The 20,348-nt window shown below is 39.5% G+C and overlaps 1 protein-coding gene across 4 annotated transcripts in view; it reads left to right on the top strand.

The window, feature by feature from the left end:
* Window positions 1–219: 219 nt before the first annotated feature.
* The window catches only part of CDC14A (cell division cycle 14A), a 49,173-nt gene continuing 29,044 nt past the window's right edge, over window positions 220–20,348 (top strand). For 2 of the 4 annotated variants that reach the window (XM_074546169.1, XM_074546171.1), the window contains exons 1-5: window positions 220–545; window positions 987–1,077; window positions 10,028–10,103; window positions 16,602–16,694; window positions 18,659–18,738. In XM_074546169.1, the coding sequence (XP_074402270.1) occupies window positions 440–545; window positions 987–1,077; window positions 10,028–10,103; window positions 16,602–16,694; window positions 18,659–18,738 (446 nt within the window). In that variant the 5' untranslated portion in view covers window positions 220–439. The remainder of the gene's footprint in view (window positions 546–986; window positions 1,078–10,027; window positions 10,104–16,601; window positions 16,695–18,658; window positions 18,739–20,348) is intronic. The other 2 variants (XM_074546168.1, XM_074546170.1) reach the window with 2 other exon arrangements.

Raw genomic sequence — 20,348 nt, 5'->3', positions numbered from 1 at the left:
GCGCGGCGGCGCTGCCTGGTTAGGCGGGGCGGAGGGCGGGGCGGTGCCGGGCTCAGGGCCGCTGCCTGCCGGAGCAGAAGCGCTGCCGGGCCGGGGAGCGGGGGGAGCGCGGGGGCCGGTCACTCGCAGCGTCAGCCCTGGGCCGGGCGACACAAAGGCTCCGTAACGCGGTTGCCAGAGCGCCGCCGGTCGCCTGGTAACCGCCCGCTGCCGCTTTATCCGGGGGCGTCTCCTGGCTGGAGGCGGGGTGGAGCTGGAGTCTCTGCGGGCGCTTGCCCGTCGTGTCCCGGGGCTCTTCTCGGCTCCGCTCCCGCTCCTATGCGGGCTGCGGCCGCTGCGTTCGCAGCACCACCCTGGGCCCTCGCGGGCGGCCCCTCTGGCCGGTGGGTCGCGTCCCTCCGAGCGCGCCCCGGCCCCGCCGGCGCTGCTCCGGAGCGCCATGAGCTCGGAGCCGCCCCGCGCCTCGCTATTCCGGGCCCTCTTTAAGATGGAGCCGGCGGCAGCCGCCTCCGAAGTGCTGTTGGGAGCCTCGGAGTTCGTGAAAGGTGAGAGCGGGGCGGGAGCCGCCCCATCCCCTGCCCGCGGGGTCCCGGAGCCTCCCCCTGCGAGGAAACTCTCTGGCTTCTCTACCGCCCTCCCCCGGCTTTGCTGCCTGCCCGGCTCGGCCCCGGCCCCTTTGCCCGGCGGGTTTCGCGGGCTGCCCGCCCCGGCTGCCGCGGGCGCCTCGGCGCCGCTTTCCCCGCGCTCCGGGCGAGGCGCGGGGCCGGCACCTGTTGCTACGCGCTGCTCGCGGGGCCGGAGCCGCTGCCCAGGGGCTCCCGGCAGGGCAGGGCCCGCGGGCAGAGCGCTCCGGGCGCTCCCGCCGCCGCTCACGCAGCAGAAAAAGGAGCGGCGGAGCCTCTTCCGCCCCTCGGTGACAGGCGTGCCCCGAGGCGGCGGCCGGCTGCCTTCGCTGACCGACGCTGAGCCTCTAATCTGTCTTTCAGATCGGCTGTACTTCGCTACTTTAAGCACTAAACCGAAAAGTACCGTAAATACCCACTACTTCTGTACCGATGAGGAGCTAGTCTATGAAAAGTAAGTGTTGTGGTTTGCATATTCAAAGTGATCACCTGAGAGTCTCCCCAACACACTTTGATATATTCTATAGAATATTTTTGCCCCGTTGGGTTACTTGCATAGAATATGAGAATGAATTTAGTCCAAATGTATTTATTTATTAGCTCAAGCTAGTTTAACAAGGTGATGCTTAAAAAAAGACCCATGAAAACAATTGCAAGGCCAGTTAAAGGGCTTAAGTCGTGGCTGAGCTCAAAGAAGGATATCTGAGCCTTGTAAGATTTGTTTAAAACATGCAGGTCTATTTGGACTAATCACACTTTATTGAATGGTGTCTTAAGTAGAAGACTTATTTGGCAGGAATAGGTAAACAGTAGTTTGTTTTATATTTCCTGTAGTTTCCTGTATGGAGAGTATGAAGTTTACAGAACCATAAGAATGCAATGTTTAGATGTGCTCTTGAGGAGCATCTGCAATTTCTTTTATAACTCTGGTTTTGTTAGAGGATTTTGATATAGCACGTTTGATGCCTTTTGCATCTTTAGAACAGCAGAAAAATATTTTCTGTGTAGTAAAAAGTTCGTGTTTGTAAGACACTGACTTCATATATAAGGTAAAAAATAAAACTGATTATAGTTTTGAATACTACTTAAGGACACAAAAAACACCAAACAAATAAAGTAATCACTCTGTGCTGTGGCTGAAAAGTTGGTGCTTTGGACTGCATTTCCAGACCAACTGTTTCCTGTGTGATGATATATCCCTACCTGCTTGACACGGACTTGGCTGCAGCAGAAGTGAAACAAAAAGTGTGTTCCTGTTTTAAGCATAACTTGCTTTCCAAATGATTTGAAGCAGTTGTGAGCATCAGCCATTCTTTCCTCCTTTCTCCAGTGGCCAGCACTGCTTCTGTGAAGATGTAAACCAATATTCCTTGGTTTTTAGCTTATTTTCTTTGCACAGCTTGTTGTTTCAGGGTATCTTTTTTGGACGTTTTCTTATCTTTAAGCTGTGTGTCTTCTACTGGAGTTCCCAATGGTTTATTCTGAAAACTGACTTTTGTAATGAGCTGCTTGGGCTGGGAGTAAGTTCTTTAATGATCATTAAGGAATTTTGATTGAAAGGGACCTTTGGAGTATCCCAAGGGAAGGTTGACCTAATATTGAAAGCAGAACTCAAGTGGGGAAGGTCCTGAGCAATTTGTGTGGTATGAAAGTGTTACATTTGCATTAGGAAGGGAAACTTGTATCTCTTCCAGACTTCAGTATTATGTTTTATTTCTTAATGTGCTTTTAGGAAGTGTGAAGGACTCTTGGGTGGCATTTGATCTTGTGGGTAAAAAGGGGGATTAGTTCTGTAGTGTTAGTTACAGATGGCTGTACTAACCAAGGCCTGTAACTGAGGCATTAGTGTAAGGACAGTGTCATATTTAAAAAAAAAAAAAGTACTGAGAAATTTGAGAAGGTGTGGAGGAGAAAGTAATTTTCTTTAATATGTAAAGGAAATTCTGTAGGTATATTCCTTAAGTCAGTGTTAACGACCTATGAAGGTGTAACCTGACACCAGATATAATTACTGGGTAATGGAGGGAAGCAAAGTTTCCTTTATCTACTGGGGCACAACTAAAGACTTTGAACACATAACTCCTGGTGTATGTTCTGAATTGATGGTTCCTAATCTGTTTGGCCCATTTTCAAGTTGTTGTCCTATATCTGATACCATAAAGATATTCTCCCTTTTGTGCTCATAAAATGCTGAAATGTGATATGAAAATAAGTGACAGTTACCAGGTGGTACCAAGGAATTGTGTAATAATCTTTTACATATCATTGCCAAACTTTTCCCTGGTATTTGTATTGCAGCACCCATACCTATCAGTGTCTGCAATATTTGGTGTTGCCTGATCTTAATTTTTTTCTTTTTTTGCCCTCTCGTATCTAAGGAGATTTATGTGCTCTCAGGGAAGTAAAAGCAAGTGTTGGTAGGGTTACCATGTTATGTATATTTTTAATGTCTTTCTGAATCTGGAGGGCTAGAGGTAAGTTGAGGAATAGAATGCAAGGCTCAGTTCTTGGGGAGGTGCTACTTTTACTGTAGCTTCCCTCATGTTATCAACAAGCTTGACATCAGTCCCTTGTGTTTCCCAGGCTGCACACAACGTAGGAGGCCTGACAGGGCTTGTCTGCAAGTGGTAGTGGAGTGTAACTTTAATACAACAGATCAGATGGTCTCCTCACTTCCTCAAAAAGGCAGTCTTCTTTGTGAGAAAGTGATTAGAAGTATTTGTTGCATGATAGCAAAGTAAATATTTGGAAGTGAGTTTCGAAATGCTGTAGCTCAGAACAGTGGCTTGCAGAATCTTCATGGAAATGGCCTCCTTGGGTGGTTCTTGTGGTCAGAATTCCACAGCCACTTATCCTTTTCAATCAAATGACTTGTTCAGAAAGTTTTCAGGAGGGGGATAGGAGATGTCTGCTCAGGCATGAAATCCTCAGCACCTGTGAGGTGTGTAAGTAATTTCATTAATACAATTGTTTATTGATTTAACTTTGCTTAGATGCATCATTGTAATGACAAGATAAAGATACTTCATTGTACTTGGAAGTAAACTGCTTTTCTTTCAGCTCTCTCTCTGTTTAAATTGCTTTTCTTTGGGCTCTTATTCTGTTAGCTTGTTAGAGAATTTTATTTGGCTGACTTTACAGAGGTGTCAGTTTGCTTTGCTGAAGCAGTATCTGATCTGAAAACCTCATGAATATGTAGGGTTGGAGTTGCCTGATTACAGAGAGCCTGTTACTGGATCACATAGTACTTAAAAACTCACTATCTTGGTTCCTTTTTTTCCCCTGCTCTTGAAGAGACATAAGGAAGTAATTTTTATGTTATTACTATACCCCACTTATTAAACAAAGAGCTGTAGTGCTAGATCTGGTGGTTTGGGAAGTTTGGGGTTGGCTTGCTCCTGTACCTTGTCACATGATTTATCACTACATTATACACAAGTGGGGTTATGTAATCTTGAGCGCTTTAGACTTCAGTTCTCACTTGAAGTTTTCAACTGTTCTAATGACTTGATAATACTGTCTAACTTAAACATTCACACTAAAAAGATAATAAAGATGTTCTTAAAACCATTTAAGCCTATCTTAAATGCTAGCAGACTAGGAACTTGCTACTAGAACTGTCACTATTTTAGTTAAATGTGCTGCAATTTAACCTTGAACCTATTATGCCAGAGAAATTATATACAAATGTCTCAATTAAGAGGAAACCTGAATGGAATGATACAATTCTGAAATATCTTCTTTGATGGTTCTGTTTCTGTAAGAGTTTCTCAATCTTTCTGTAACTTTCTGAGCTTTTTCCTGATAAAGTCTGCACTACTTCTTATAAGGGAACACAGTCTTTGAGGATAGTGTAATACAGGTAACTATTGCTTCAGAAAAACAGAGTTAATGAGAAACAATCCATCTTGATGAAGATTGTCATTTGGCAAATAGACAAACCTTGCCTTGGCAAGACCTCAGTTAATGAGTTAGGCACTGGTAAGAAGCTTTTTATTCTCTAAGAATAGCATCTTTCACGTTTCACCTTCCAGTAAACAGATCTGGGTTGAGAATACTACACTTGACTGGTTAACTTGGCTTTCACATAGTTTTATCAAAGCAACTTTTAATGTCCTTTTTATTTCTGAATAGTTTTCTCAAACAAAGTCAGAATTTAAATACTGTGAAACAGGAATATCATACTGATGATTTATAATGGCCTTCATAAATCATAATGGTTTTGTTCAGTCATTTGTTCTGCCTTTGGCTCTCTTGTATAAACAGCTTTTGCAGCTCTAATCTCTGACATGGTGTAAGCAGCAACAGAAGTAGTAAATATGATAGTCCCTGTAAATCATGCTTTACACTGAAACATTCTTTCAGGGCATGGGATGTTGCTTGCCCATTTCACAGCAGTCCTCATGAGAGCTACTTCACTTATGTAGCAATAGAGCAGGACTCTCAAGTGCTTAGCTACAGCAATATTAGCTGAGTACTGTTTCTTCTACTGCTTGTGTATGTGCAAAGAAACAGTTTGTGTTTCCTGTGACAAGAGTAAGAGTTAGCCTATCTGCTTTGGCTTTGCTTAAGTGCTGCTTTTTTGTGGCTCACCAGTAACAGTACTTGCATAGGAAACCTGAACTTCTCCATGTGTCTGTGGCTTAAATCATTGGAAAGGATAAAGAAAAACTTAGCCTTGTTACAATAATCAGAGCTGTCACTTCACACAGAAAGCCATTCACATCAGTAATTTTGAAAATTTGACCTTGGCTATTCAATGACCAAGAAAACTTAGCAAGATTAAGTCCAAAATTAAAACAAGGAAATTTCCCAGCTTAATTTTATACATTACTTTACCATATCTGTCTTTGTTTTTTCCTAAGTATAAGATAAAAGCATTTGCTGGTAGTACTGAGGAGGTTTTTCTTTTGTTTGCAGTAAAAGGGTACCAGAATAAAACAGCAACTTTCTGAGCTCCAGTTTTATGTTGGATGGGAATGTAGCTTGTCTAGGAAATCCCTTATGTACTTCCTGGCCTCTGCCAAGAGGACTTTTTTTTCCAAAGGGACTCGGCTTCTGATATGACCCTGAAGTTCTACAGGACAACTTTTTTATGGGACAGCCTCTTCATTGTTAATTTGTTTTTGATATCAAGGAGCGCTGGATTAAAAAATCGTGTATCTGGAATAATTATTTTAATTATCTATTACTTAGATCCATGAGTTGTTGGATTTTGAAGAATCAGGATCTTGAGGAAGATTTGGAACTTCCAAGATGAAAAGCACTTAATATCTGGGGGTTTTTGCATAATCCAGGGCCTCTGCACTGTTCCTGCCTTCAGCTATTTCCAGGGTTATTTTTGCTGTATCACCCTTGGTCTGTTCAGAAGCACACAATCCCTAAGCAGCATTAAGCATTAGGAATTTTGTCTTGGCCCAATTAAGGAAGCTCCTAACAATCCACGTGTTACTGGAACCAGTGGATGAGAGGACAAAAACAGTGCTCACCTTTTTTCATGTGCTTGAGAAGTGGGGAGGAGAAATACACTTCAGGAAACTGGAGTTGGAGAAAAAAGCCTGAATAGGTGAGATTTCCCAGGCAGCAGTTAGGTTGTAATGAATGTGCAGGCTGATCCTCTCATGCAGAGAGTTTGCATGTGAGAAGTGTTCAGTTTGTGATTTGAAGGGAGTAGCTGAACAGTCAAGTGGCCACTTCTGCAGCACCTGGGCCTGTGCTGCTAAATGGCCAGGCTCACATCAGATGCAGTAGGGCCCTTGGAGGGTCATAAGCTGAATGTTCCTGTGTAGGAAAGAGGGAGGGAGGAGCAAGAGAAGACTGAATCACAATAAGAGAAACAGTCTCTTAATTTTGATAAAAGCTGGACATTTGTAAAATGCTGAAAAATTACCCAAGTTTTGCAGTTAGGAAGCTGTATTTTTATTTCACCAGGTTCTTGGGTTTTATCTTTTGACTTAAGTAATTGCAGGCTTGGGGGGGCTCCTGTTTTGACAGGAAAGTGGCTTTATATGATTGTAAGTCTTCAAGAAGGCAAAATTCATGCTTTAATGAGTATACTTTTTCTTTGTGCTCCAGTTCTGGGATATGTACTCTAGAAAATGATTGCAGTTATTAAATGATGCCTCTGTTTTCAAGTTACTAAACCAATGACTGAATAAAGTGGCAAACAAGAAACATCATGCCATGATTGGAAGTGAGTTGCAGTATAAAAGTACTGCTCTGTAGGGAAAAGGTATCAGGCATCTGGAGTCAAGTATAAGTAATGCATTTTGTTTTTGAAAGATGATATCCTGGCCTGATAGATTGATGGAGGTTAATATGGACCTCAGCAAATTAGGGGGATGGACAATCACCAACTGTATGAAATCCAGCACGGGCAGGTGCCAGATTCTGCACCTGGAATGGGACAGCCCTGGATATAGGGGCAGCCTGGGGAATGGGAGGCCAGAGAGCAACACCACAGCAAGGCACCTCAGCATACTCTGTGAGTCTGTGGAGGTTATCAGTTCAGTTAAAAATCTGCTGGGCTAGAATGTTCCTTCAGTGAATGGCACCATCTAATCATTGAGGATGGGAAATCTGTTTAGCATTTTTCTCCAGCACAAGGTTCAGAGATATTCAAATGCTTAGCAAAAAGTGGTGTTTGCTTTCAGAAGTGCTGGTTCAGGCTTGAACTGACTCCTGGCACCTTCCTGTGGCATCCCATGGAACTGCAGTTGGAAACGACTTGTGGGCTGCATTTCCTTCACCATTAAATTCCCTGGAAGAATTTACAGTGCTGTTTGTGTGACAGAGTAGAACAATGGGCTGGCCTTTCTTGGGGGATGACCATTCCTATGATACAGTACAGCAAATACCTCAGATATAATACTGCAACAAATTACAGGTAGGAAGAAATGGTTCAAAGAGTTTAAGGAGAAAACAGATACCAGAAACTTCTGCTACTGCTTCCAGGTGACATCATGATAGTATTTTTGAAGTAGAGTATTTAAATGTTCAGCTAGGATATTCTGGGGTTTCACTATTTAGTTTGAGAAGCATTAGGATAACAAGTCCCAATGGGATGAGGGGGGGGGAATAACTTAAGATATCATCTAGGTACTTGATTAAAACAAAATATAATTAAATGTAATTAATACCATACCTGCCTTCTGCTCCTCTGGTTTCCACCTCTGTTGTAAGTAACTGTTTCTCTTAACTAGCTTAAGCTTCAGAGGCATTCCAATTTCTTTTACTGTTTTTCAATGCTTTGTTATAACATCTAGATGTAAAAGAGATGGAAGTAAAATAATATTGGATGAATAGTTATCGGTGACTATTTGCCTTTTCTTATGTTGATCTTCAGTTTTTGCCAAATGAAATTCTTTATTCAGCTGGTGACTGGTGTGTCATTTCATCCCCATTCTCTATACCCAGCCCATTTCCCATGTTCCACTTACATTTACTTAAAATTCTGGTCTTGAGATGAAAATCCTTTGGGTGAAGCAGGATCAAGTGTCACTAATTCAAGTACAGAAATGGCCTTTTGTAGAAAAAGTAATGAGGGTGCATAGGATTAAATCATTCTGCTTAAACATGTCAGAAACTGTATTTAGGCCTAGAGATGTAAATTGAAGAAAGATTCTGTAGATCAGAGTTCATTGACTTCAGTACAGAGCCTTGTATTATCTTCCAAAGAACTCTTTTGATTTGAAGATTTGTAAAGCACTTGTTTGACTTAGCCCCATCAAAGAAAGGATAATTAACTTCAATTTAGAGGTATAAAATGGAGAAAGGTTATGTTACATGCATTATTTTAGCTGTCTGCCTCACATTTCATCCACAATGTTTTATCAGCAAAGGCAAGAGCTGGTTTATACTGCCTCTATGGTAGTAGGGAAATAACTTGGGAATTGTCAGTGGTTTTGTGTATGGGTGGTAATGCTGATGCAGCAGGGACTGAAGGTGCCTTTCCTTTCATTGTGTTTGTATTCTGAGAAATATTTTGTTTCTGCAGCATAGACAAACAGGGATAGTACCAGTGTCTTAAACAAAGGTGCTTCTACCCCCTTCTCCACTGTGTTTAGAGAAGCACAGGACTCTTGATGGTAATCAGTGATGGAGAAATAGTCAAAGATTGTGACATCTTTAATTTTGGGGCTGAGAGAACCTGAATGGCTTCATTTTGTAGAGAGACAATTACTTCCTGGACAGACTCAAATGTATTTTGTCCTTATACCCACCAAAATAGTACTTTGTCTTGTGGATAAATTTCTAAATTGATTTTCATGTACTTTTTCTACACTGCTGTTCAAATTTAATCATGTGGAAAAGTAGAAGTGGATATATTACTTCATATTGATGTACTTCTAGCAAATGAATTGTGATAAATCTTATAAAGCATGGCTGTACTTCTCCAGTTCTTTAGATGAACTGTGTATTCAGTTGTAGCTTTCAGATACTTTGCTCTCAATTTTTTAAAGTATTCTGTGTTATAGTAACTATCCAATTCCATATTTTTCCACAATACCTTAACAAGATTTTTTTGAAAATAATTTAATATCATAAGTTTTACTCCTCCATCTTATATTTAAGTGAAAGAATGCTCTAAAGTTGATGGAGTAAGATAGGATGGTGGGGGTGTTTGATTCATGTGTTAGTGCAGCTGTATGGGAGGAGACACTAGGAAGCCTTCTATATGACTTTCCTGGTATCTACATTCACTCTAGTGTTGTTAGAGCTCCAGTTTTAACTTCTTGTTTGTCTTAACTCATACTTGTCCTTAGAACATTTTTATTTCATCTCTATGAAAAACTGTACAGAGGGTTTTGTTTTAAAAATAACTGTTGACCTTATTTGGCAGACTTATCTTAGAGAAGATGCTGAATTGTGAAGTTAAACCCTGCTTTCCTGGGGCTGCAGTTTTCTCTTGGTTTAGTTAACTTTTGTCCTACCTAAAAATTAAGTTGGACAGCTTGGTCTTTTTCCCAGCTAATTAGCTTCTGTAATTACATCATAATGTTTTGTGCTGAACTGAACCTTAACCAACCCTTGTGTTGTTACTTGATATTGTGAAGCAGATGATACTGCAATAGCATTGGTGTGGCAGGAAGGCTCCTTGTCCTAGAGAGTGATCAAACTAATATGATTGTCTCTTTTTGCACTGGCCTTGGCTTTGTTGTTTGAGAGAATGTGGGGAGGAGGAGATCAGTGATGTCATAAGAACTAAAAACATGAAGCACTCCTAATTTGTTTAAATTAATTGTTACTATTGTCCTTTTAAATTAATCAATAAAAGACTCCTCTGTTGTTCCATGTGTATTGGCTACTCAGTATCCTTGATTTTCAGCTTTATTTATCAACAACATGTTGAAATTTGCTTAGCTCCTTTGTATAAATAATACTGTTTTGTGGTTTTTTTCCAGTTTCTATGGAGATTTTGGACCATTAAATTTGGCAATGTTATACAGATACTGCTGTAAACTAAATAAGAAATTAAAGGTAAGCTTAGTTTAAAAACAATGTTCCTGTATTTTTGTATTTTCAAACTGGGTAATTTTATTTCAATTTGAAAGTGGTCGTTAGGTGCTCACTAGCTAGGTGGTTATTGCTAAGCTTTAAGGATATTTTGTTTTTAGGTTTTTTCCCTCTGAAGACTGAAAGAAAATAATATGCCCTCATTTTGGCTTAGGAGGTGGGGCAGGTGGCTGAAGGCTGCGTTCATCTTTTTGCATAACCTCAACACTTTTAAGACAATAATAACAAAAGCTCCTAATTGTGTCACCACAAATTAGGGTTTGCAGCTAATGAAGTGTGTGTGCTGGCCTGAATAACTGAAAAAACAGGTACTCAAGGAACAAAACATGGGTCCTGAAATCCCGCTGTTTAAACTAAGTCTCAGTGGAAAAGGGGCCAGGGCAGAGTGAGAAAAAGAAGGCCTTGGGACTGTGAGAGCAGCAGATAAAACGTGGGTGTGCTATCAACACAGTTTTGGTGACAAATCTATATCACAGCATCACACTGGCTTCTGTGCCTAAATCCCAGCTCCATCCCAGCCAGACCCTCTCAGCTGTACAGCTGCAGACTTCACTTTCTCCAAATACTTGTGATGAACTGATTTGCAGCATGTATAGAAAATCTGTCATCTGCAAGAAATGAAACAGATGTTTTAATTGCAAAATGCTGATTAATGTAACTTGTGGGCAAGTAAGGAGGAGACCCTTCACTAAATGTTACAGATTTAAAATCTTTTATCATATAAAGGATTAGGCCTGTTACTGACAGAAGGAAATGGGACAGCAGATGTGATTGCTTTGGCCACTGTTAAGAGGGTCCTTTATTGAAAATGACATTTTTTCTAGAGTCACAAATGAAACCTTTGGTTAAGTTGATTCATGCTACCTGCTGCTTTCAGGGGCATGCTGAATTCCAGGAATTTCTTAAGTGGAGGTTCTGCAAATTGAAGGGCTTGCAGAGCTGCTGCAAATTTCTTGAAAAAATAAGTGCTTCTAGTGAAAATTTACATTGCTTCTTACTTTAAAAAGATACTTATAAGAAGTTAATCTGTACTGTTTGTAATTTTGAATGCCTGTGCTCATATTGGGGAAATGTTTGATTTGCCATTTGATAACACCAGCACCTTATAAATACCTTATCATCCCATTTTGCAGTGCCACTGCACCATTCAAACACATGACCAATGGTTCTTACTCAGGCGAAAAAAGATTCCTACTTAATTCTGCTGTTTGTAACCTTATATTTGTGTTATTAAAAACTGGAGTGTGCTTGCTCTGTGAAGCAGTTACTCCAGAGAAGAACCAGTAATCAAATTACTATTCTAACTCCACTGTGCTCTTGGGAGCTAGAGAGATCAGTTCTGTCTTTTCCAGATTCAGGTTGTGACTCTGATCAGTTTGGGACTGTTATACAATCTCATATATTACTGTATGCCTTCAATCTTGAACCTAGGTACAGGAGTTTCACCCAGAAAATAAGTAAGAAACTAATAAATATCTCAAGACCAGAAAAGAGAGGTCTGCACTGGGAGGAAGTGCAGTTTGTTGTTTGTGGCTTGCCAGAGGCTAATTCTAAATAGGTTAAATTAAACTCCTAGTGCCTAAGAGAGAAAGGTAACCTGATAGTGCAGCCACTTGAAAGTAATACCTGGAATCAAACAGCTAAAGCTTGGAGTACTGCCAGAGTGGTATAAAAACTTACACATGAATGGACTCCAGTCTGGCTGATTGGCACCACCCCTGGGGCACAGCAGTACTGCTAATGTTAGCCTTGCTGCTCTAGCAGTTTAGATTTGTGCCACACTCTCCTAATTGAGATACCATCTGCAGTGGGTGAGTAGGCTGTGTGTTTGCATGCCTCAGAGGAGTGCAGCTCCTGGGGCCTGCAGGCCTAGCTGCAGTGCCTGCTGCTCAGCTTCCCCAGGCAAGGATTAGTCACTGTCTGTACTCCTTATCTTCTTGTGTTTGTCCTTCACACATGTCCTCAAGAGGGGTTCTGGGGCCTCAACTAGGGGGTTCACAAGTTTGTGACCTGTGACCTACCTGCCCTACAGCAGCCAAAGTATGGCAGTTCTCATGTGGCACCAGGTGATGTGTGAGCAGCCTGGGATGAGGGTTTCAGTGATGGGAAGTGCAGATTGGACTAAGGACAGAGAGAGTGCCCTGTTGGGAGACTGCTGCTTGCACACCATTGCCTTAAGGGTGCCCTGTGACTGTAGGATCATAGGAAGTGAAAGAGTCTGCAGATTGTCATGGCATGGTTGCTATTACCATACTGCAACACTTTTGGGATCCTGAAACAATCCTAGTGCTTAAGCCCAGATAATTTGGTGTGCTTGGTTGGGTAAGCACTTAGTGTACTTTTCTTAAGAAAAGAGTCTTCCAAGTATGACACAAAAAGAAATTATTTGCAAACATGCAGGGCTTGATATGGATGTGGTGTCTCAAATTTAACACTTAGGCTTCTTTAATTCTAAAACTTCTATGGATAGGAACAGGAGAAATAAAAGTATAAGATCTCATTAAAGCTGGAAAGCTCCACAAGCTTCCCTTTCAAATCTTTCAGCTATATCTCTTTCTCTTTTGCAAGAGAAGTTCAACATGAGGCAGTATTCTGCTTTCCCCTCTCCTTTTGTGGGGGACTAGTGAGGAAGGATATTGGTTTGAAATGTGCTAATGGCAGATCAACGTTTTAAAGTAAACTGTTGCAACTTTGTGCTGACTGATTTTTTTTTTTTAAACAGTAAATACCTCTGTCCTGAAGAGATAAAGAATTTATTCAGATATCCATTTGCTGAGAAAATTTGAGGCAGTCTTGTCTGTGCCTTACAGGAAAACTTTTTTGACGTTGTGTTCGTAATTTTTCAACTGTTGATTGCTGTGAATATGATATTCACTATTCAAGTCAGCAGCAGGGAAGAACTTGCCTGTGCTGTCTTCCTACTTGGTATTAGAATTCTGTTCAGGGCAGAAAGCCCTTAACCAAGGAACTGGGCTTCATTTATGAATGATTTTTTTTTTCTGTTTTAAGTAAGTCTGATTTCATGAAGACTGCTTTTAAAAAACTCTTGTGTTTTATCTGTGCATAGCCTTGCACATTCTCAGTAAACTAAGGAGCAGAAATAATCAGGGAGTGTTGCTGATATAAATGATACAAGTATTGAAGATCAAAGGCAGGAGAGGAAAGGTACTGGCAGGCTTATAAACTATGGGGTTACTTTTTGTATGGTAGCTGTATTGCTACTGGATCATAGAGGGATTTGGCTTTTTTTTTGTTTTACTATAAATAAACTGCTGGGCATACACAGGGAACTATAGTAATTGCAAAGCATCTCATGTAGGACAGCCTAGATTTTGAGGCAGGGTTGCATGCATATGTTTAAATTAATTGTTTTGTATTAAATTTGCCAATCTTATATTCATGTCTATTTACAAGTACATATGTACACCTGTGTATATATATAAAAGTAGAATTTGCATAGATCTAGGCTTATTAAACACATTGAAGTAATTTCTTGCTTGAGCAGTGCAACTGTGTTAACCTTATCCATTATATAAAATACTGTCAAATAGCATGTTGATTTTACACAGCTATCTGGTGATTGTCCACCACAACACTTTCTAATCCTGTCATCAATTCTCTGCGAGTAAATCTCTCTTGAGATCTACGGGGAACTTTTAAAAAAGAAAAAATGTAATCCTACGGTGAAAGTAAATAATCTGTAACCCTTATGAATTAGTTTTGTTACCTAAAGCAAAAACTGCTACACTTTCTGTGTAAACCTCTGCCTTTAATTCACAAGATTGTCTTTCAGTTTGTTCCTCTGGGATGTATCTTGATAGACACTGTTATGTTATGCTGTTAAAATTTATCTTTGAATGATGTGTGAAACTGATAAAATTTTCTCACCGGTAAAGAATATTTTTAGTGCCTCATAGTGTGTGCACCTTAGTTTTGCTGGGGAAACAAGAAAATGTTATTGGCAACTATGTTATCTGCAGCTATAGTTGTTCCATAGCTGAGCTGTATTGAAGAAGTCCTTGTTGAAACATTGCTGGTTCTTCAGAGGCGTGCTGTGCCTAAGGGGACTGGAGCCCCCATCATTCAGGTGGAGCTCTGGAGCTGTAAAAACAGGAACCTCCTCCCAGAGCTGTTGTGAAAGCTCATCATTGAACCTGGCCAGAGGGGTAGATGTGGCTTATTAAATACGATCAGAAAATCAGTTGGTTTGCTTTTTGTTTTTTTTTTTAATAGATCATACGGCTTAGATTTGTTGATGAAAGTGCACTGATTTGACAAATTGCACATTAATGTTAACAGATGCATTGCATTGATGCTTCAGCAAACACCTACTGTAAAACTTACTTTTCTGTAACTAGTGTGCAAATAAAAAGCTATTTGTTTTATAGGCTTCTGAAGACTTAAATTGTGCTGCTGTGCTGCTTGCTATGCTGTAAGGCATTAACAACAGTTTTCAATTTTGTTTTAAAGCTTTGGTTAGGATTCAAAACACATTGAAATATTTCCTATGACAAGGATTAAACCCTTACATATTGAAAATGATGCAATAAAACTGATCCATTGTTTTAATCTAAATATTCTGGAAACTTCAGATTATGGCTACTTTGGGTAGAAAAGTGCCTCAAAATTGAATGACTTTAGATACCCGTATGATTAAAAAATCCATTCTATAAAATAAAACAAGAAATATGGTCTTACTACATGGAACTTACTTCTCACTAGCTAGCTTTGCAGTTTAAATAGTGTTTTAGGTGTACTGTAAACTGCTGCAAAGAACTTTGCTTTAAAATAAGTAGTAGTCAATAAGTTATAATTGAAGTTCTGTCACTGTTGCATAACTACTGTAATCTTATCCCACCTACACATCATGGGTGGAATTGCAGTTAGAGAACACTAAAATTAAAAAATTGAGGAGGGGGAAGAAAGGAGGAATCTTAAAGTACTGGGATTCATTTTGTCAAGTTTTAATAAAAATTGAATGCTTCACTAATTAAGTAACGACTTGTGCTTCGTATGTTTGCATATACACTGAGAGATGTTGCTGTTGGCCTTAAGATACAACCTGTTCCAATCAGCAGCAAGCAGCTATGTCAGGAGTTGGTCCTATTTACACTCACTGGCATTAGCTCTCACTCCTTCCACCTCTGGCAGCTGTGCCTTGTAAGAGCAGACTGGAAGGTGCAGTTAGATCTGTGAGTTTCAGTGGGGTTGGGAGTAACAAACTCACTGTGGTGTCTCTGCATCAGCTTTCTCCTGTGATGAAATATTTGGTTTTTTTGGAAAATTTGATTCTGTGGTTAAAACTAAATATTCTAAAATTTGCAATAAGTTTTTGAGATGAGATTTTTGTGCTAAGTCTTGAAGACTCAACATGGACAGGTTTCTGGAGGTGAAATACAGTTGGCACTAAAAATGAAACCCTGTTCTGCAGCAGTTACCTTAGCTCCCCTTCCCAAGTGTCAGCAGTGTCAAGATTTAAAAACCTGAAGTTGGGTAACAACAGCACCGGTATTAGGGCATTTTATAAACATTCAAATTGTTAAAATACAAAAATGCTTCAAATAATTAGAAACAGAATCTAGTATATCTGTTGATGACTTCCTCAAAACTGTAGGAGTACTGTAAAAATCGATCTGCAAAAACAAGGGGTGTTGCTGAGTATAATGGAAGTGTGGCAATTCATGAAATTTTACAAATTACTAATGCAGTAAATTGTTCAACTTGCCAATTTTAAGTGACAATATTGTCTCTCTCTGGCTTTAAACAGTTTTGCTGCAGCTTGTCATTATTGTGCTTTTCTGGTGCTTGTTGATTTTGTTTTCAATGGGAGGTTTGTCTACAGGGTTCTGACGCAGGCTTCTTTTCTTCATAAAGAAACAGAATTGTGAGTGTTACTAGTTTTGCCTTTGCCTAGCCTTTTCTTCAGGCTTTTCTCTTATACAGTCTTTTTCTTTTGTTTTACCTTTTTGAGTAAATTCTTGCTGTTGGAGGTTTCTGAATATGTCCGTCACCCATTATAAAGTATAGATGGAAGTGTTTGACTTATAAAATGACTGTAAGGTTGATTGCTTGACTTTTTCTTCTGTGTTCTCCACAGTTTTATGTGCTAAAGAGGTTTAACATACAGGATGATGTTTTAGTTTGAAAATTTCAATGTCTTTAATCAGTGTTCATAAGCGAGTGTTTCAAATATTTAAACTGTTTTTATATTTATAACATATTTTTGTACAGTTAACCTAGAGATCTGCCCAGAAACAGTGGCTATTTCCCTGCATCCTTATTTATCTGTGATATAAGAAGATTCTTCAGAGTATCAGTAATTTTTGCTCCTTCAATTTTAAGAACCTCTTGACAAGAACTTTCTCTAACATGTTTTGCAGTTTTGGAAAAGTGATTTTGCTAAAGTATTCTTAAAGTATATTCTTAGTAAATATGCTGTTCTGTTTATTTTCTTTTAACCAGTATTTCAGCCTCTCAAGGAAGAAGATTGTGTACTACACCAGCTTTGACCAGCGGAAGCGAGCGAATGCAGCGTTTTTAATAGGTTCATATGCTGTAAGTATTTTTGATCATGTGGATACTTTAACCTTCCTGAAGAGACTTCCATGTGTAAAGTGGCTTCTCAAGGGGTGCTCCTTTAGGGAGGTGGGCCTTTCATTTGTCTCTAAACTGTCTTTGAAAACTCTGGATGAGTTTTAGAGAAACCTGGTCATCACCTCTTAACTCCATTTATTTTATTACATAGGGAATGGCTCTTGCAGATCCCCTCTATGTTTCTCCACGACCATTTTCTTGAATGTTGAAAATCCAAATTGCTTACCTCTAATTGACCATGTTAGAATGAATTGCTTCTCATGTCAATAGTGAGATTCAGACTGGGAAGGAGAAAAGATTTTCCCACAGCCTTCTTAAAGTTACTAAACCAGAGACAGGTAATAGTAAACTACTATGGCATGTCCAGTTATTTCCTTGCAGGAGTGTTTTATCCTAATTAAAAAATTTAATTTAGACATCTCAGCCCTAGCTGAAACATGAAAGGTTTGTTTGCTGGTAATCTAAGCAGCTCTAGAGGGGATCTGTTCTATATACTTCCAATTTTGTAAATGGCAGGTGCAGGTGGGAAAAACACAAATCCAAATTGCATTTGCAATACTGTGGATAAGTGTTAAGGTGGACTTGGAAAATACTGATTTCCTTTTTGTTCTGTAAGCTTTTTAGGAAATATGACATGAGTTTTCCTGACAGCAGGTACATGTGGCCAGTATTGCTACAGGTCATGTGCCAATGTAATGGCATAACTGTGAGGAATTTCAGCCACATCATCAATCAGAAGGCTGAGAACATAAAAAGGAAAGTCTCAGAGAAAAATAAGTTCAGTACTTATTGAATCTGGATTTTACAAGTAGCAGTGCCACATAGTGAGTTACAGTAGTGACAGTGGGGAAAGGGAAGAAAACCTTGTCCCTTGTAAAAAAAAACTGCTCCAAGAGAATGGTTAATATCTATTAAGTAATTTTTTAAACTTTTACATTGCTTTTTACGTATCAAAAAAAGCTTCAGCTTGTCCAAACTATTCACACTGGGATTTTTGTGTTGTTAGGCGTCTTTTTTATTTGTGCATGTTGCAGAAGGAAAGCACTCTGAAGAGTCATCATATTAAATTAAAAATGAAGCTAAGTTTTGGTTGCTGAGTTTTCATTGGTACAGATGAGTCAGAAAATGTCTCCTTGATTTGTCTTAATGGAATTCATTACTTTTTAGGTGCTGAAGACATACTGTAGTATTTTCCTCTTCATTTAATTATCCTTCCTCCTTCAATTATTGCATTGCTCTTGATATCCAAGATCCTTTTGATTTTTTTCAGGAGCTTGTTCAGTGGTTCTTTTCCTCTCCTCTTTCCTTTTGTGTTCTTAATATCTTTTTGCTGCTTCCTCCTGGTTTCTTTATTATGAGCCTTTATGAGCTGTGTAGACAGACATGACCAGTATTATGTTCAAAGTGTCATGTGGGAATGTCTTTGAGCAGACACAGCTTTGGAGGGCCAGAACTTCTGTCAAATAAAATCTGCTGTATTGGGAGAACATGTGGTACAAATTTGCCCCTAATTCCATGATAAAATGAAACTCACTTTTTTCCTGAAGTTCTCTGAACTACCCTCTAAGGATATTTTGTCTACAAGCAAGACTTTAGGCTTTAAATGTAAGTTATTTTACAGAAAGTCATGCCACCCTAAAGTCTCTCAGTTGCAGCAGTATGTGACTTTTATTTCCAATTTTCTTTTTTTAAAGTATGGAATTGACACAAAACAAAGGTTTTGTTGATTTCTGTTGATAGCTGAATCTTTTCTCTGTGTAGGCATGTCTTTTCTGATCTGTATATGTCACAGGAATTGGTCATGAAGGAGGATAACAGGCATTCTTATGAGTTTAGTGTGCTGGAGGAAGTTCCTGTCAGGTTAAAGACTTTTTAGGCTCAGAGCTGATTTATTTTTTCCCCCTCTCTTCCTCCATCCCTTTTAGGTTATATACTTGAAGAAAACACCAGAAGAAGCTTACAGGACGCTTGTATCAGGATCTAATCCACCATATCTTCCATATAGGTATGTGAACACAAGAAATGGGGCTACTTCTATGTTTTAAAATTTGCTAAAAATTATGGGGTTTAGATTTCCTCCCAAAAAGGTGTTTCATGTCTGATACAGGTATTGAATGAAAATGACTCATCTCCAGAGAAAAAATTTTTTACATTTCATGTAATTATTTGCTGTTTGTGGGAATAATAAATAATTTAGATTGATCCAAGTCTTACTTAAGACTCAGTCTAGCAAACTGTCAGGTTTTGAAAATATTCTTAGCATGTTTGTGATTTAGCACTTAAACATTTTCTTCATAATGCATTGTTTTACTATTAGGGATTAATTCAAATATTTGAAATTACCTAGTCCCTAGCTTAGTGAGACTTACAGGATTGAAGGGGGTTTTATGCTGTTATATTTTCTCTATTTTACAGCACGGGTACTGATATTAGGGTTACAGAATGTTTTCAGTGAATCATAGATAGTTTCTGTCAATCTGTCTTTAAACTCTGTGCTAAGGTCACACTGAGGCTTGAATCTAAGTTTTTTTAGCTGTCATGCCTATCTAATAGAGAGACTTCCAAATATATTTCATGGTGTGGACTATGAAATACCCTTATGCTCTTTGAATGAAAATACCTCATGGTATTCTTATGCAAACACTGGCAATAGAATAGAACTGCAAGAGGTCAATATCCTCTGTTTTAGGGGAATCAGCATTTTGCAAGTAGTGTTCACTGTCAGCCAATGCATTTGTAAATGTAGACCTACCTTGTCTATATCAAATTCCTCTGATTCTTCAGCCACTCAGCAAAGGAAGATCAGGTTGTCTCTTCTCAGACTTTGCACAGAAGCCAGATGCAGTATGAACTGCTGGGGTGGTAGATTTTCTTTTTTATGTCAAGACCAGTTTGACTATGAAATCTTAAACCATCAGCTACATTTAAAGAAAAGGTATTAAATCAGTGATAGCTTTTATAGACAGAGAATTTATGCACTGATCTGATCAAATGATAGCTCTCCAGAACCCAAGAAGTTTACTGAGCTACTGGTATCCATATTTTTTTTCAGCTAATCATAAAAGATACTTGCATAAATGCATAAAAAATCAGTTATTTTAAACATGTCAGTGTTTTTTAATGTCTCCAAGTTCTGTATAAGATACAGGGGTCATGATCTACATTAACCAATGTCTTGGATGTGCCTTAGCATTGCTTCCATGAGGATCTGCTTCATGATCTTCCCAGGCACAGAGGTGGTGCTCAGCAGCCTGCAGCTCTCTGGCTCTCCCTTTCTACCCTGTTTAAAAATAGGAGTGATGTTTCCCTTTTTCCACTCGCTGGGGACTTGGCCTGTCTGCCATGACTATTCAAATATCATGGAGAGTGGCTTTACAGCACCAGCCAGTTCCCTCAGGACCCTGAGGATGGATACTTCTCATCAGGCCCCGTGGCTGAATAGCTGCATCTTGTTGACCAACTAAAGAAATTTACAGTTTGGAATTGTAGTAAATTGATTTGTCTTTAGGTTTTTCTCACCCCTGCCAAGGTGAAAATTCAGGTGTGTAGAAGAGAGGTTTTGACAGAGTGAAGAAACTTACTTGTTAGGTACCAAAATGATAGGACAGAAAGCTT

Source organism: Zonotrichia albicollis, chromosome 8 (assembly GCF_047830755.1).
Source record: "Zonotrichia albicollis isolate bZonAlb1 chromosome 8, bZonAlb1.hap1, whole genome shotgun sequence".
Taxonomy (NCBI): Eukaryota; Metazoa; Chordata; class Aves; order Passeriformes; family Passerellidae; genus Zonotrichia; species Zonotrichia albicollis.
The sequence above is the reverse complement of the archived record's forward strand: the minus strand, read 5'-3'. Positions and strand labels throughout refer to the sequence as shown.